This window comes from Amblyraja radiata, chromosome 9, assembly GCF_010909765.2.
Source record: "Amblyraja radiata isolate CabotCenter1 chromosome 9, sAmbRad1.1.pri, whole genome shotgun sequence".
Classification (NCBI taxonomy): domain Eukaryota; kingdom Metazoa; phylum Chordata; class Chondrichthyes; order Rajiformes; family Rajidae; genus Amblyraja; species Amblyraja radiata.
The window spans coordinates 13505002-13518986 of NC_045964.1; the positions used below are offsets into that span (position 1 = coordinate 13505002).

A 13985-nucleotide genomic window follows, 5' to 3' on the forward strand; every position below is an offset into this window, starting at 1 on the left:
GAGAAAAATACTGGGGTGAAGTTTAATACTTGCAAGGGGAATACTTACTGATGGGCCGAAGGGACTCCTGGGCTAGTACAGGCCTGATTCGACGAAGGGGCTCTTTAAAAAAAAATCTGAGTGAAATCTCAGTGAAAGGCACTTTTTCTGGACTTTTCCTGGCCTGGCAAGGGGCTTTTGGGCCAAAATGCTCCTCGTGGGCTAATACGGCATTTTGGGCAAAAGGGACTGGTTTCTCGACGAATAGTGGCCTTGTGGGCTGAAATTAGTGGTTTCATTTCATTTCCATTTTAATTTCAAGCGCAGCACAGGCGAAACAACACAACTCATTTACATTTCAAGCGCAGGGCAGGCCAAACAACTAATTTCATTTCAATTTCAATTTCAAGCACAGGGCAGGCCAAACAACTAACTTCATTTTCATTTCCATTTCCATTGCAGTTTCAAGCACAGGACAGGCCAAACAGCTCATTGCATTTTCATTTCATTTCCATTTCCATTGCAGTTCCATGCAAAGGGCAGGCCAAACGGCTCATTGCATTTTCATTAAGGGCTAACAAATCATTTATTGCAAGTACATTGCAGACTCACAGTTCAGTTGATTCCCAGCTTAGAATCACAGTTGTGGCCTCTCCCTCGTGATCTTCCAGAGTGACTGACTCACGTCCAGGCATCCGGGGTTTTATAGTCCTGCCACCCCCAGAAGGGGCGTTACCTTCATCGCGGTGATTGACAGGCGAGAGGACCAATCAGCTGATCTCAAGAATTTTTAAACACTCATAACTTTTTTATTTTTCATTGATCGGAAAAATCCTCGTGGCTGCCTCACCGGAGGACTTTGAGTAAGATGACCAAAATTCATAGCAATACAGGGTAGTGTTTTTTCTAAAATCAATATATGTAGACAGGAAGTGGTCAAGATGAGACTTTTAGTTATATATAGAAGAGAAGATAGATATCTATCTGGGGGACAGGCAGCATTTCTGTAGAGCTGGAAGAAGGGTCACGACCCGAAACGTCGCCCATTCCTTCTCTCCAGAGATGCTGCCTGTCCCGCTGAGTTAATCCAGCATTTTGTGTCAACCTTCGATTTAAACCAGCATCTGCAGTTCTTTCCTACACTTACTATATCTATATCTATCTAGTCTATATCCTTGTCGTATCTATCTATCAGTCCTTCTGTCTGTCTATTTGCCTATCCTTCTGTCTGTCTACCATCTATCTATCTTGGGTACACAAAATTGCTGGAGGAACTCAGCGGGTGCAGCAGCATCTATGGAGCGAAGGAAATAGGCGACGTTTCGGCCCGAAACGTCGCCTATTTCCTTCGCTCCATAGATGCTGCTGCACCCGCTGAGTTCCTCCAGCAATTTTGTGTACCTTCGATATTCCAGCATCTGCAGTTCCCTTTTGAACACATCTATCTATCTTGTCCTGTCCTGTATATCTCTCTCTGTCTGTCTATCCCTCTGTCTGCTGTCTACCATCTATCTATCTTGTCCTTTCCTGTCTTGTCTCTCTCTGTCTTATCTATCTAGCTGTCCCTATGTACATCTATCCTGTCCTGTCTTGTGTGTGTCTCTCTGTCTGTCTGTCTGTCTGTCTGTCTGTCTGTCTGTGTCTGTCTACCATCTATCTATCTTGTCCTGTTTGTCTATCCCTTTGTCTGTCTGTCTACCATCTATCTATATTGTCCTGTCCTGTATGTCTCTCTCTGTCTATCTACCATCTACCTATCTTGTCCTTTTCTGTCTTGTCTATCCCTCTCTGTCTATCTACCATCTATCTATCTTGTCCTGCCCTGTCTTGTCTATCCCTCTGTCTGCTGTCTACCATCCATCCACCCAATTCTCTGTCTCTCCTTCCTCCTGCCTTCCAGCTTCCTTTCTCTGCCGGGTAATGACGTCACGCGCATGTCTGAGCGCCGTGCGTGTGTGCGCGTGCGCAGTGGGGCGGGGTCATTGTGTGCTGGAGCCTGCGGCCTGGAGCGCGGCGACGGCGGGACCGCGGACACTTGTCTCCCTTCTCCTCCTCCTCTCTCCCTCTCCCTCTCTCTCTCTCTCCGCCGGCTCTTCCAGGCTGCCCTGCCCTCTCCTCACAGCTTCGGTTCGATCCGACCCGGGCCCCGCACGCCTGCTTCTTTCCTTCCCTCCTCCCCCCCCTCCCGGGAGCGTTTGGCTGAGCAGCCCGGAGCCGCTGGGCGTCTCGCTGGGAACCGGAGCCGGGCCCAGGGCCCCGCGGCGCTGCCGCCGCCACCGCCACCATGCTGAAGAAACGCAAGGGGCGGATAGTCATTGACTCGGACAGCGATGACAGCGGCAGCGAGGAGAACCTGGACCAGGTGGGCCGCCGGGTCGGGGCTGGGGCTGGCGCTGGGCCGCGGACTCGGGCTGATCCCCTCTCGCCATCTTCCCCTGCCGTGTCCCGGCGCCGCTCGCCACCTCCATGAGGTTCACTCTCTCCTCCTGCCTTGTTGTCTTCTGTCCCGGAGATGTTCTTGTGCCCGGGTCAATTGTGTATTGTGGGGGGAACGCTACTTCCCTCATCCCCTACAACCATCATCCCATCTCAGTGTCTTCCCCACTCCCCACCCATCAATCCCACTCTTCTCATCAGCTCCACTCTACCCCCTACCACCTCGACTCCCCCTCTCAGTATCCCCATCAAACCCACGTCCCTCTCAGTATTCTCCCCCACCAACCCTACTCTCCCCCACTCTTCTCAACAGAACCACTCACCCCACCTACCACCCATCACCCCGACTCTCCCTCTCACTATCCTCCCCACAGTCCCCCCCTTCATGCTCCACTCTCCCCCCCCCCCTTCATGCCCAACTCTCCCCCCCCCCTTCATGCCCCACTCTCCCCCCTTCATGCCCCTCTTCCCCCCCCCCCCCCCCCCCCTCATGCCCCACTCCCCCCCCCCCCCTTCATGCCCCACAATTGTGAGGGTTTGGAAGCAAAGTCAGCAAAAATAAACTGGCAAATCAGGTTAAGGAATCAGTTTGTAAATATGTAGTAATTAACTTCAGAATTTAATGTGAGATTGTGGATATTTTAAGTCAACTAATAGTAGAACAGGTCCAGGAAATGGTAGAGCAATAGGAATATTGATCAACGGAGACCTTGGGGTCCAAGTGCATACAGTGCCCGCCATAATGTTTGGGACAAAGACCGATCATTTATTTATTTGGCTCTGTACTCCACAATTTGAGAATTGTAATAGAAAAAAACAGATGTAGTTAAAGTGCACATTGTCAGATTTTAATAAAGGCTAATTTTATACATTTTGGTTTCACCATGTAGAAATTACAGCAGTGTTTATACATAGTCCCCCCCCCCCCCCCCCCCATTTCAGGGCAGCATAATATTTGGTACACAGCAATGTCATGTAAATGAAAGTAGTCGTGTTTAGTATTTTGTTGCATATCCTTTGCATGCAATGACTGCTTGAAGTCTGCGAGTCATGGACATCACCAGTAGCTAGGTGTCATCTCTGGTAATGCTCTGCCAGGCCTGTATTGCAGCCATCTTTAGCTTATGCTTGTTTTGGGGGCTTCAGTTTTGTCTTCAGCATATAAAAGGCATGCTCAATTGGGTTCAGATCAGCTGATTGACGTCCTCTCAAGAATTGACCAGCTTTTAGCTATGGAAAAACTCCTTTGTTGCTTTAGTAGTATGTTTGGGATCATTGTCTTACTGTAGAATGAACCGCCGGCCAATGAGTTTTGAGACATTTGTTTGAACTTGAGCAGATGGGATGTGTCCACACACTTCAGAATTAATTATTCTACTACCATCAGCAGTTGTATCATCAATGAAGATAACTGAGCCAGTACCTTCAGCAGCCATGCATGCTCAGCCCATAACACCCCCACCACTGTGTTTCACCGATGCTTTGGATCTAGGGCAGTTCCTTCTCTCCTTCATACTTTGCTCTTGCCATCACTCTGAGAAAGTTAATCTTCGTCTCATCTGTCCACAAGACCTTTTTCCAGAATTGTGGTTGATCTTTTAAGTACTTCTTGGCAAACTGTAATCCGGCCATCCTATTTATACGGATAACCAGTGGTTTGCATCTTGCAGTGTAGCATCTGTATTTCTGTTCATGAAGTCTTCTGCGGACGGTGGTCATTGACAAATCCACACCTGACTCCTGAAGAATGTTTCTGATCTGTCGGACAGGTGTTTGGGGCTTTTTCTTTATTATAGAGAGAATTCTGTCATCAGCTGTGGAGGTCCTCCTTGCCTTGCCAGTCCCATTGTGATTAGTAAGCTCAGCAGTGCTCTCTTTCTTCTTAATGATGTTCCAAACAGTTGATTTTGGTAAACCTAAGGTTTGACTGATGTCTCTGACAGTTTATTCTTGTTTCCCAGTCTCATAATGGCTTATTTGACTTTCATTGACACAACTTTGGTCCTCATGTTCATAAACAGCAATAAAAGTTTCCAAAGGTGATGGAAAGATTAGGTGCTGAGAGCTCTCTTATACCTGCATTAGGTGGCAATTAAACACGCCTGATCAATTACAAACTCCTGTGAAGCCACGTGTCCCAAACATTATGGTGCCCTGAAATGGGGGGACTATGTATAAACACTGCTGTAATTTCTACATGGTATAACCAAAATGTATAAAAATGGCCTTTAATCAAATCTAACAATGTGCACTTTAACCACATGTGACTTTTTTAATTGCAAATATCAAATTGTGGAGTACAGAGGCAAATAAATAAATGATAGGTCTTTGTCCCAAACATTATGGAGGGCACTGTAGTTCCTTGAAAGTGGCAACATCGGTGGAGAAGGAATATGTTATGGATTAAAGTAAGGAAGGAGATTTAAAGAGGGTTTGAGTTGACTTTTTTCATGCACAGTGTGGTTGATATGTAGAAAACCGTCAAAGGAGTTGGTGGAATCATTTGCAATTACTGTTTAAGCAGCATTCATACAAACATGAATAGGCATGGCATGGAAGGTGACACAAAAAACTGCAGATGCTGGAATCTTGAGCAAAGTGCACAGTGACTTATCTTGAAACTTGCCCACCTCTTTGTCTTTAGACCTGCTGAGTCCCTACTTGATTTTGCTCTTAAAGTGCCAGGGTTCCTGTGGCATTGATGAAACAGTGAAAATTAAGAACTATGGTTGGTGAAGAAGTGTCTGTGGGCAATAATAAGTTCAGGTCTCTGGCTCCTGAATGTCAGTCAAGCATATCCCCAGCCCTGGCTTTGTTAATGTGCCAGTCACACATCTGCTTCGCAGAGATGGATTGTTGAACACTCCTTAAATTCAACTACCCATGCAACTTTTTTTCCATCTTGCATTTGCTTTGCGACTGCATGCAAGCCGTGATCCAAACCAGTTGGTTTACAACACACCCTATCTCAGTAAATACTGTGTCAAACATGGATCCATCAATGCCCCAACTCGTCCTCATCTTTCTCACGATGATGGTGCGGTTCACCTCAACAGACGTGTTGTAGGAGTAGATCTAATGGGAGCCGCGTCAGCATTTAGGGCCCCTGCTCCATAGCCAAGTTAATGGAAGCCTCACTGTGGCAGATGACGTGCTCCAAAGCCGCCTTCAACCATTTCGTTGAATCGATAGACTTTGCCTGCAACATCCACAGAATGTTGCACGAGTGCCATGGTGGTGCAGCGGTAGAGTTGTTGCCTTCGAGCGCCACAAACCCGGGTTCGATCCTGACTACGGGTGCTATCTTTACGGAATGGGTACGTTCGCCTTGTGACCACATGGGGTTTCCCGGGTGCTCCAGTTTCCTCTAAAGGCGTACAGGTTTGTGCGATAATTGGCTTTGGCAAAAATGGTTAAATTATCCCTAGTGTGTAGGATAGTGCTAGTGTACGGGCTGATTGCTGGCAGGCGCGAACTCAGTGGGCCGAAGAAGGCCTGTTTCAGTGTTATCTCTGAACTTAATGTGATCCTCTGCCAACCTGCCCCGGCAAGATCCTAAAATGGTGAGCCCTTGCTCATACCTGTTGGCGAATTCACCACTGCATTCATTAAACAAGCACAACCTTTGTTCACTTGAGAAAAAGGTTATTTGAAGATTGAAGACAAGATTATGGTGCGCAGTTCTTATCGTACAGCTATAGAAAGGACGTTATTAAGCTGGAAAATGTGCAGAAAAGATACAGAAGAGTGTTTCTGGCACTGGAGGGCTTGAGTTATAGCGAGAGGCTGGAAAGGCTGGGACATATTGCCCTGGGTCATAGCAGGTGAGGGGAGATCTTAAGAGTTGTATAAAATCATGAAGGGCGTAAGTTTAGGCTGAGAAGGGAGAGATTTAAAAAGGTGCTGTTGGGCTACTTTTTCCGTAGACGGAGGTGGGTATATCGATAAAGCTGTTGCGGCAGGTTCTATTGTATTACAGTGTTTAAGAGGTTGGACGATACTAGATTTAGAAGAATATGGCCCAAATGCCAACAAATATGAGTAGCTCATAGACATTTTGGTATAGACTAGTTGGGCTAAATGCCTGTTTCTTGCTGTATAACTCTGATAAGTGAACCAACACTGTCCTCTCCCAGACCTACAGTACCCTCCATAATGTTTGGGAGAAAAACCCATCATTTATTTATTTGCCTCTGTACTCCACAATTTGAGATTTGTAATAGAAAAAATCACCTGTGGTTAAAGTGCACAATGTCAGATTTTATTAAGGGGTATTTTTATACATTTTGGTTTCACCCTGTAGAAATTACAGCTGAGAATAAAAAAGTGGGATTCCGGGAGGAAGCAGTGAGGTACAACTAATTCCAAGACGGTTTTAAAGGAAGTGTAAGGGTGCAATAGATCACGTTCTGTGTGGTCCTGTTAGGTTTAGCTACGGGCCATGGTACTTTCAAGTCTGAAATTGCTCTGTCAGGATTGAGTATTTTGCCGATACTAAATTAGTGCAGGTTACACCATCAACACAAAGTTGTTTCCTGTCATGTCTACAGGCTAATAATCTTTAAAGTTTCTAGACTATATTGAGCAACTTAGTGTGTCTTATTCTCAGCTACTCAGGAAAGAAGTTGGATAGAATGAATGAGAAACAGGATTTAGAGGAAAGAATTTATAGGAGAAAAAATAATCTGATCGTGATAAAGCAGATGGATCTAAAACTACAGGACATAGATTTCCTAGATAGGGTAAGTTTCTGAGCAGTATGATTCTGACTAAAAGCATTGCGAGTTTGTGAGATGGGGTGATGTTGGGGCAAAAGTTAATAAATTATTTAGAAGTCAGGTAAAACAGGGCTGTAGAATTTAAATATAATGGATTTTAAAGGGGGAATTAGTAAATGTTGAATTACCCTAGGTCAGTACAGGTTGGTGGCTGAGAAGAGAATTTGATGCAGCATTCGATACGGATGGCAATTGTATGGATGGAGAAAATGTGTTTCATTATGGAATTTTGTTATTTTACCCTGTCTCTTGAATTGATCCCAAATCACATTAAATATTTTTGTCGTAAAGTTACTTATGCAAAGAGTTATCCAGGATCGAATTTGGATATAACAGGATTCCACAGACAGCCAAAGACCAGATCATTATTTGGCCGGGGCACTGGGAACTCTTGTACTTTTCGAACAATACTATGGGATAATTTGCTTTTGCTTGAAAGACAACTTGGTCTTGATTTTGCATCTCACCTGAAGCAGAGTGCCTGTGTCATTACAGAACTCTTTCAGTGCTGACCCAAGCACCACTGTGGATGTACTTCAGCATGTGGAAATGTTTTGGTGGTTGAATGACTGAGGTAGGGATAGAAACATGAGAAAAGGAGTAGCTAATCTGTCTCAGGGGCCTTCGCTGTATCCATAGATTCCTTTAATGTTCAGAAATCTATCAATCTCAGTTTATAATGCAAACAGTTGGTGATAATAATTAAGTCTTTGGGATCTAAATCTATCTGTCATACAAAAAAAAGAATCAAATGACCTGTATTGTTATGGACAAATCATAGATCTTTCATCCCGTTGTCCTCTTAATGCAAAAACATCTCCTTAATTATTGTGCAATCATTCTACACATGTCTTGACATCACTCCAAAAGGAAACAAGTTCTTGCTTTCCTCTCCAAGCTGCACGTTACTAAATTAAATACCATCTTAATTAAGTTAAACCTTTGTTTTCCAAAGATACACAAGTTAGTGGTTTTGCAGATAGTGAAGATGGCTGTGAACAATTGCAGCAGGATTTGGATCAATTGGCCAGGTGGGCGGAAGAATGTTTGATGGAATTTAATACAGAGAAGTGTGAAATGTTGCATTTTGGGACGTCGAACAAGGGCAGGACATACACAGTAAACGGTAGGCCTCTGGGTAGTGTTGCAGAGCAGAGCGATCTTGGAGTACAGGTGCATGGTTCCATGAAGGTCGAGGCACGGGTAGATAAGGTGGTCAAAAAGGCTTTTGGCACTTTGACCACCAGTCAGAGTATTGAGTATAGAAGTTGGGAAGTCATGTTGCAGTTGTATAAGATGTTGGTGAGACAGAATTTAGAATATTGTGTTCAGTTCTGGGCACCATGTTATAGGAAAGATATTGTCAAGCTTGAAAGGGGTCAGAAAAGATTTACGAGGATGTTGCCAGGACTAGAGGGTGTGAGCTATAGGGAGAGGTTGAGTAGGCCGGTCTCTATTCCATGGAGCATATGGGGATGAGGGGCGATCTCATAGAGGTATACAAAATCATGAGAGGAATAGATCAAGCAAGAATTTCCTTGTCCTGTCTGGGACACATGACAATAAAACTCTCTTGACTTTCTTGGGTAGATGCACAGAGTCTTTTACCCAGAGTGGGAAAATTGAGGACCAGAGGACATAGGTTCAAGGTGAAGGGGAAAAGATTTAATAGGAATCCGAGAGGAGGTAGGTAGTTGAGGCTTGGACTATCCCAACGTTTAAGAAACAGTTGGACAGGTACATGGATAGGACAGGTTTGGAGGGTTATGGACCAAGTGCAGGCAAGTGGGACTATGGTAGCTGGGACATTGTTGGCCAGTGTGGGTGAGTTGGGCCGAAGGGCCTGTTTCCATACTGCATTAATCTATGACTCTAAATATATATTCAAATTTCCCTTAAAGGTAAAGTTCACAAGTCCAACGTATTTGTATTTCTCCTGTAATATGGTAACCACAGTTTCGGATAGTATTTTATCCAATTCTGCAATAACCTTCTTGATCTTGCATGTAACGCCTCCACTAAAAAGAGAAAATCGTTTGGCATATTAACTGCTTTTATTTGCCTGTTCTATTACCTTCTAATATCGCCACTCTACTCCTTGGCGGCATTTTGTATTCTGGTTATTTCCCCAAGTTGGATTTTACTTCTTCTCCCATTTTTTCAGTGAATTCATATATTCATGCCAATTACAGCTTTCTTCCTCACCATCAGGTGGCAATATTTATTTGTAATATGAATAAATGTCATCGTACTGAACTCGCAGATTCCTAATGAGGATTGCCATGAATCCCACTTCTTATCATTGCATCAATTTATCTTTTTGTTTTTGTCACCTCTGCTTATTTTTTTCTAACCGGTCATGTGGGTCCTTATTGACCATGTAGATGACATAAAATATACTATCTTAAATTTTCAATTGTTATTCAGACAAATGCTGAAATTAAAAAATTGCAACTATCAGAGGCTCACTACTACATGCATGTTTTAAGTTTTTGAGAGATCTAAGTGGGCATTGGCAGCCAAGTGGATTAGGACATTGGCAGCCAAGAATATTAAAGGTCTGATCAGGAGAAAACAAGGAAGCATATGATGTGGTATAGGCAATTACAGTCAAGAGTGTTCCTTAATAATTATAGTTTGAGAATATTTGATAAGAAAATTAAGATTAAAATATATTATGGCAGGTTGAAGATTAAGGAGACATTCGCTGAGTATATTGGGAGCAAGAGAGTAGCTAGAGAAAGACTGGGTCCCCTTCGGTGTGTGGAGCCAGGGGGTGTGAACAATGTCCTAAACGAATACATTTTGTCTGCATTCACCAAATAGACGATTGTGGAGGATAACAAGTTCAGGAAAGGGCATGTTGATAATCTGGAACATGTTGGTATTAAGGTGGAGGTGTTAGATGTCTTGGGAGATCCAAAGATGGATAAATCCTGAGAGCCTGATGAGATCCAAGAATCCAAGAATGTTATGGGAAACAAGGGACCAGATTGTTGGGGAACTGACAGAGATTTGTGCATCTTGTTAGCCGCACAAATTGTCAGAAGTCTGCAAGTTAGCTGATATTATTCCTTTAAGAACAACAGCAGAGATAAACCATGTAACTTGTGAACAGTGAGCCTTGTGTTTGTGGTGAGGAAATTATTGGAGAAAATTCTAAGTGATAGGCTTTATGTACATTTGGCAAAGCAAAAAATGATTAAGGGATATGGGGGGGGGAAACAGGAACGCGGTGCTGATTTTAGATGATCAGCCATGATCATATTGAATGGCGGTGCAGGCTCGAAGGGCTGAATGGCCTACTCCTGCATCTATTTTTCTATGTTTCCATGTCTCAATAATTTGAGTTTTCTGAATAGGTGACAATGGAGATTGAGGAAGGGAGGGCAGTCAATGTTGTCCATATGGTCTTCATTGAGGCATTTGATAAGATCCTGCATGGTGGGGTGGAGCAGAAGGTTAAGCCATGTGGAATCCTAGGCAAGCTGCCTGATTGAATTGAAAATTTGCTTGTTGATAGGAGGCAGAGGGTTGAGGTGGAAAGATATTTTCTGGTTGGAAGATTGATTGGTCATGTACCACAGTGAACAGTGCTGGAACCATTGGTGTTTGTAATATCTTAAAGATTTAGAGGTGAATGTAGGAGGTTAAATAGTAAGTTTGTGAATGACACAAACATCAATGTGGATAGTGAGAAAGGCTGCTGGAAGATATCGGTCAGTATTTTGAGAAATCAAATAGTGATAGACAGGTACAGTAAATGGTCAGGCGCAAAGAAATGTTGATGAACAAGGAAATCTCTGGGACCAAGTTCATAGTTCCCAGAAAATTGCAGCACAAGTGGATAAGTTGATAAAGATATGTAGGATGCTAGCCTTCATTAGCTCGGGCATAGTATGGCAGGGAGGTCATGGTGCAATTTTAAAATGGTTAGGTCACAACTGCAGTTTTGTGTGCAGTTCTGGTTGCATGTCACTCTCTGTTCTGTTCAATTTCTTTCTAATATTTTCAGATTATTGCTCATTGGGATTGACCAATCTATATGCAGATACACTCATGTACAGTTATGCCCGACATGCATGTTTAGTTCCACCCCCTATATCAAGACTGTCTGGTGCCTTGGTGTTCCTCAGCTCTACCCATACAGATTGCCCAATCTGAATTTCCAATCGAATGTCTTTTGGTCATTGATCTTATCTAAATATTGAACACCCCATCATTGGTCACCTTCTACCCATGTCTTCATAATAATAGCAATATCATAACATGTATCTATTTGCTCTGTTCATTCATGTATTTATAATTGTAGAAGCGCCGTGCATTTAAGCACAATGCCTTTGGAAAAAGTAAAATTAACTGCCCTTTGTGCTTTTTTTTTGCTTCAGGTCGGGGCCCTTCTTCTGACAACGTCTGAAGAAGGGTCTTGAACCAAAATGCCATCTGTCCATTCCCTTCACAGATGTTGCATGACCCACCAAGTTCTTCCAGCACATTGTTTTTTTGCTCAAGATTCCAACATGTGCAGTCTTGGGTCTCCACTTTAGAGCTGTTTCACCACAGAGAATTGCTGCAAACCAGTCCATAAATGTCCATTCCCTCCACAGATGCCACTGAGATCCTCCAGATTCCAACGTATGCAGCTCCATGTGACCCTAATGAGTGTATTAGTATAGGTATTGTTTTATTATTGTCAATAGGGGGGGGAGTCTGGTTTGTGTGATGGACTGGGGTACGTTGATAACTCTGCAACTTTTGGCAGTCTTAGGCAAAGCTGCTGACAAACTAAGTTGTAGCGTATCCCCATGAGGTGCTTTATATATTGCAGCTGCAGCAATAGGTAAGAATGTCAAGAGAGTTTAGGTTTAGTTAATTATTGACTGGTAACAATTATCCTTATTTCCCAAGTTCACACGTTATAGTAGAATTAGGCCATTTGGCCCATCTATTGCACAGTCAATTGCGGCTGATCTCTGCCTCCTAATCCCATTTCCTGCCTTCTCCCCATAACCCTTGACACCAATTCTAATCAAGAATTGATCTATCTTTGCCTTAAAAATATCCGCTGACTTGGCCTCCATAGCCCCCTGTGGCAATGAGTTCCACAGATTAACTACCCTCTGACTAAAGTTCCTTCTCAGCTTTCTAAAAGAGCACCCTTTAATTCTGAGGCTATGACCTCTGGTCATAGATGCTTCCACCAATGGAAACGTCCTTTCCACAAAACTTTCATTATTCTGTAAGTTTCAATGTCCCCCCTCAACCTTCTAAACTCCAGCGAGTGGAGACCCAGTGCAGTGAAACACTCATCATATGTTATAGAATGAGTCTAAGAATCTCGGCTATCTGATCAGCTAAAGGCCGCTGCTGTACCGTGTAATTATTTATATCGGACGCTTGATTTGGAAAATAGCAGATTTTTATTTTTATATTACTTTTACCCTCCCCTCCCCCATTCTATAAAACAGCTGATGCACATGTCTATTTTGTGCGTCGGTAGGAATTATGTGCACGTGGCAACTTTGGAATGGTCTAAAACACACTTGGCCGCGCCTCATATGTTTAAACCATTCCAAAGTTACCTTGTGCACACAATTCCTATTGACGTACTCAGACCTGTGCATCATTTGTATACTAACCCACTCATTCTTGTAAACCTCCTCGGGACCCTCTCCAGAGCCGGCATGTCGTTCCTCAAATATGGGGCCCAAATTTGCTCCCAGTACTCGAAATGCGCCTGACCAGCACCTTATAGAGCCTCAGCATTACATCTCTATTTGTTGTCTCCATCTATTCAGGAGCTGTTGTCATTGGCCAAGAGGAAAAGGAGTGAGCCGGAACAGCAAGAACAACAGGCAAGCAAACCATCAGCGTCGTCAGATTCAGAAACCTCCGACAGTGGTGATGAGGTAAGTTGTGTTGACACTAAGTTACAAGAACAATGTAAACAATTTGGTCTGAATATTTGTATGGTGGTATGTTTCGTATGTAACAAAAGTGAAGGTGTATTTTGGGCCTTCATTCACCAAGGGTAGCAGGGTTATGCACAGTGACCACAGGCAACAACCCTTGTATCAGTGGTGGGAATGTTACTGGCAGGGATGTTACTAGATGACAGGATTCGAAGTTGGAAAGGCAACAGCTGATTGGTAGTCAGTATGACTCTAGGATTGGGGAAGTTGTCTCTCGAATTTGTTTGAACTTTTTGAAGAGGATTGACTGGGGCAATGCAGCGGATGTTGTCTACGTGGATTTAAACAAGGCTTTTGACAAGGTACCACATGGTAGGTGGATTGGCCAACTGCATACAAAATTGGCTTGGTAGTAGAATGCAGCACTGGTAGCGAAAGGTTGTTTTTCGGATGGGAGGTCTGTGACCAGCGGTATGCTGCTAGGATTGTTGCTGGGTCCTCTGTCGAGTATATTAATAATTTGGATGATAATATAGGTGACTTGATTTATAAGTTTGCAGATGATTGGTGATATAGTGGGTAGTGAAGAGGGTTATCTAAAGTTACGACATAATCTAGATCAACAGGTAAAATTGACGAGGAATGACAGATAGAATTTAACTCTGACAAATGCGGAGTGATGCATTTTGGAAGTTAAACCAAGTAAGGACATACAAGGTGAATGGCAGGGCCCTGAAGATGTTGTGGAACAGAGTACCCAAGGAATGTAGGTACATAGTTTCTTGAAAATGGCAACACAGGTTGGCAAGATGTTGATGATGGTGCATGGCACATTTGCCTTCATTTGCCAAGGCAATGAGTACAACAGCTGGGGCATAAT

The 13985-nt window shown here is 43.6% G+C and overlaps 1 protein-coding gene across 3 annotated transcripts in view; it reads left to right on the top strand.

Moving 5' to 3' along the window:
• Positions 1-1950: 1950 nt before the first annotated feature.
• The window catches only part of rtf1 (RTF1 homolog, Paf1/RNA polymerase II complex component), a 67539-nt gene continuing 55504 nt past the window's right edge, over positions 1951-13985 (top strand). Inside the window, exons 1-2 of one of the 3 annotated variants that reach the window (XM_033026709.1) lie at positions 1951-2341; positions 12992-13102. In XM_033026709.1, coding sequence (XP_032882600.1) covers positions 2264-2341; positions 12992-13102 — 189 coding nt within the window. In that variant the 5' untranslated portion in view covers positions 1951-2263. The remainder of the gene's footprint in view (positions 2342-12991; positions 13103-13985) is intronic. The other 2 variants (XR_004413054.1, XM_033026710.1) reach the window with 2 other exon arrangements.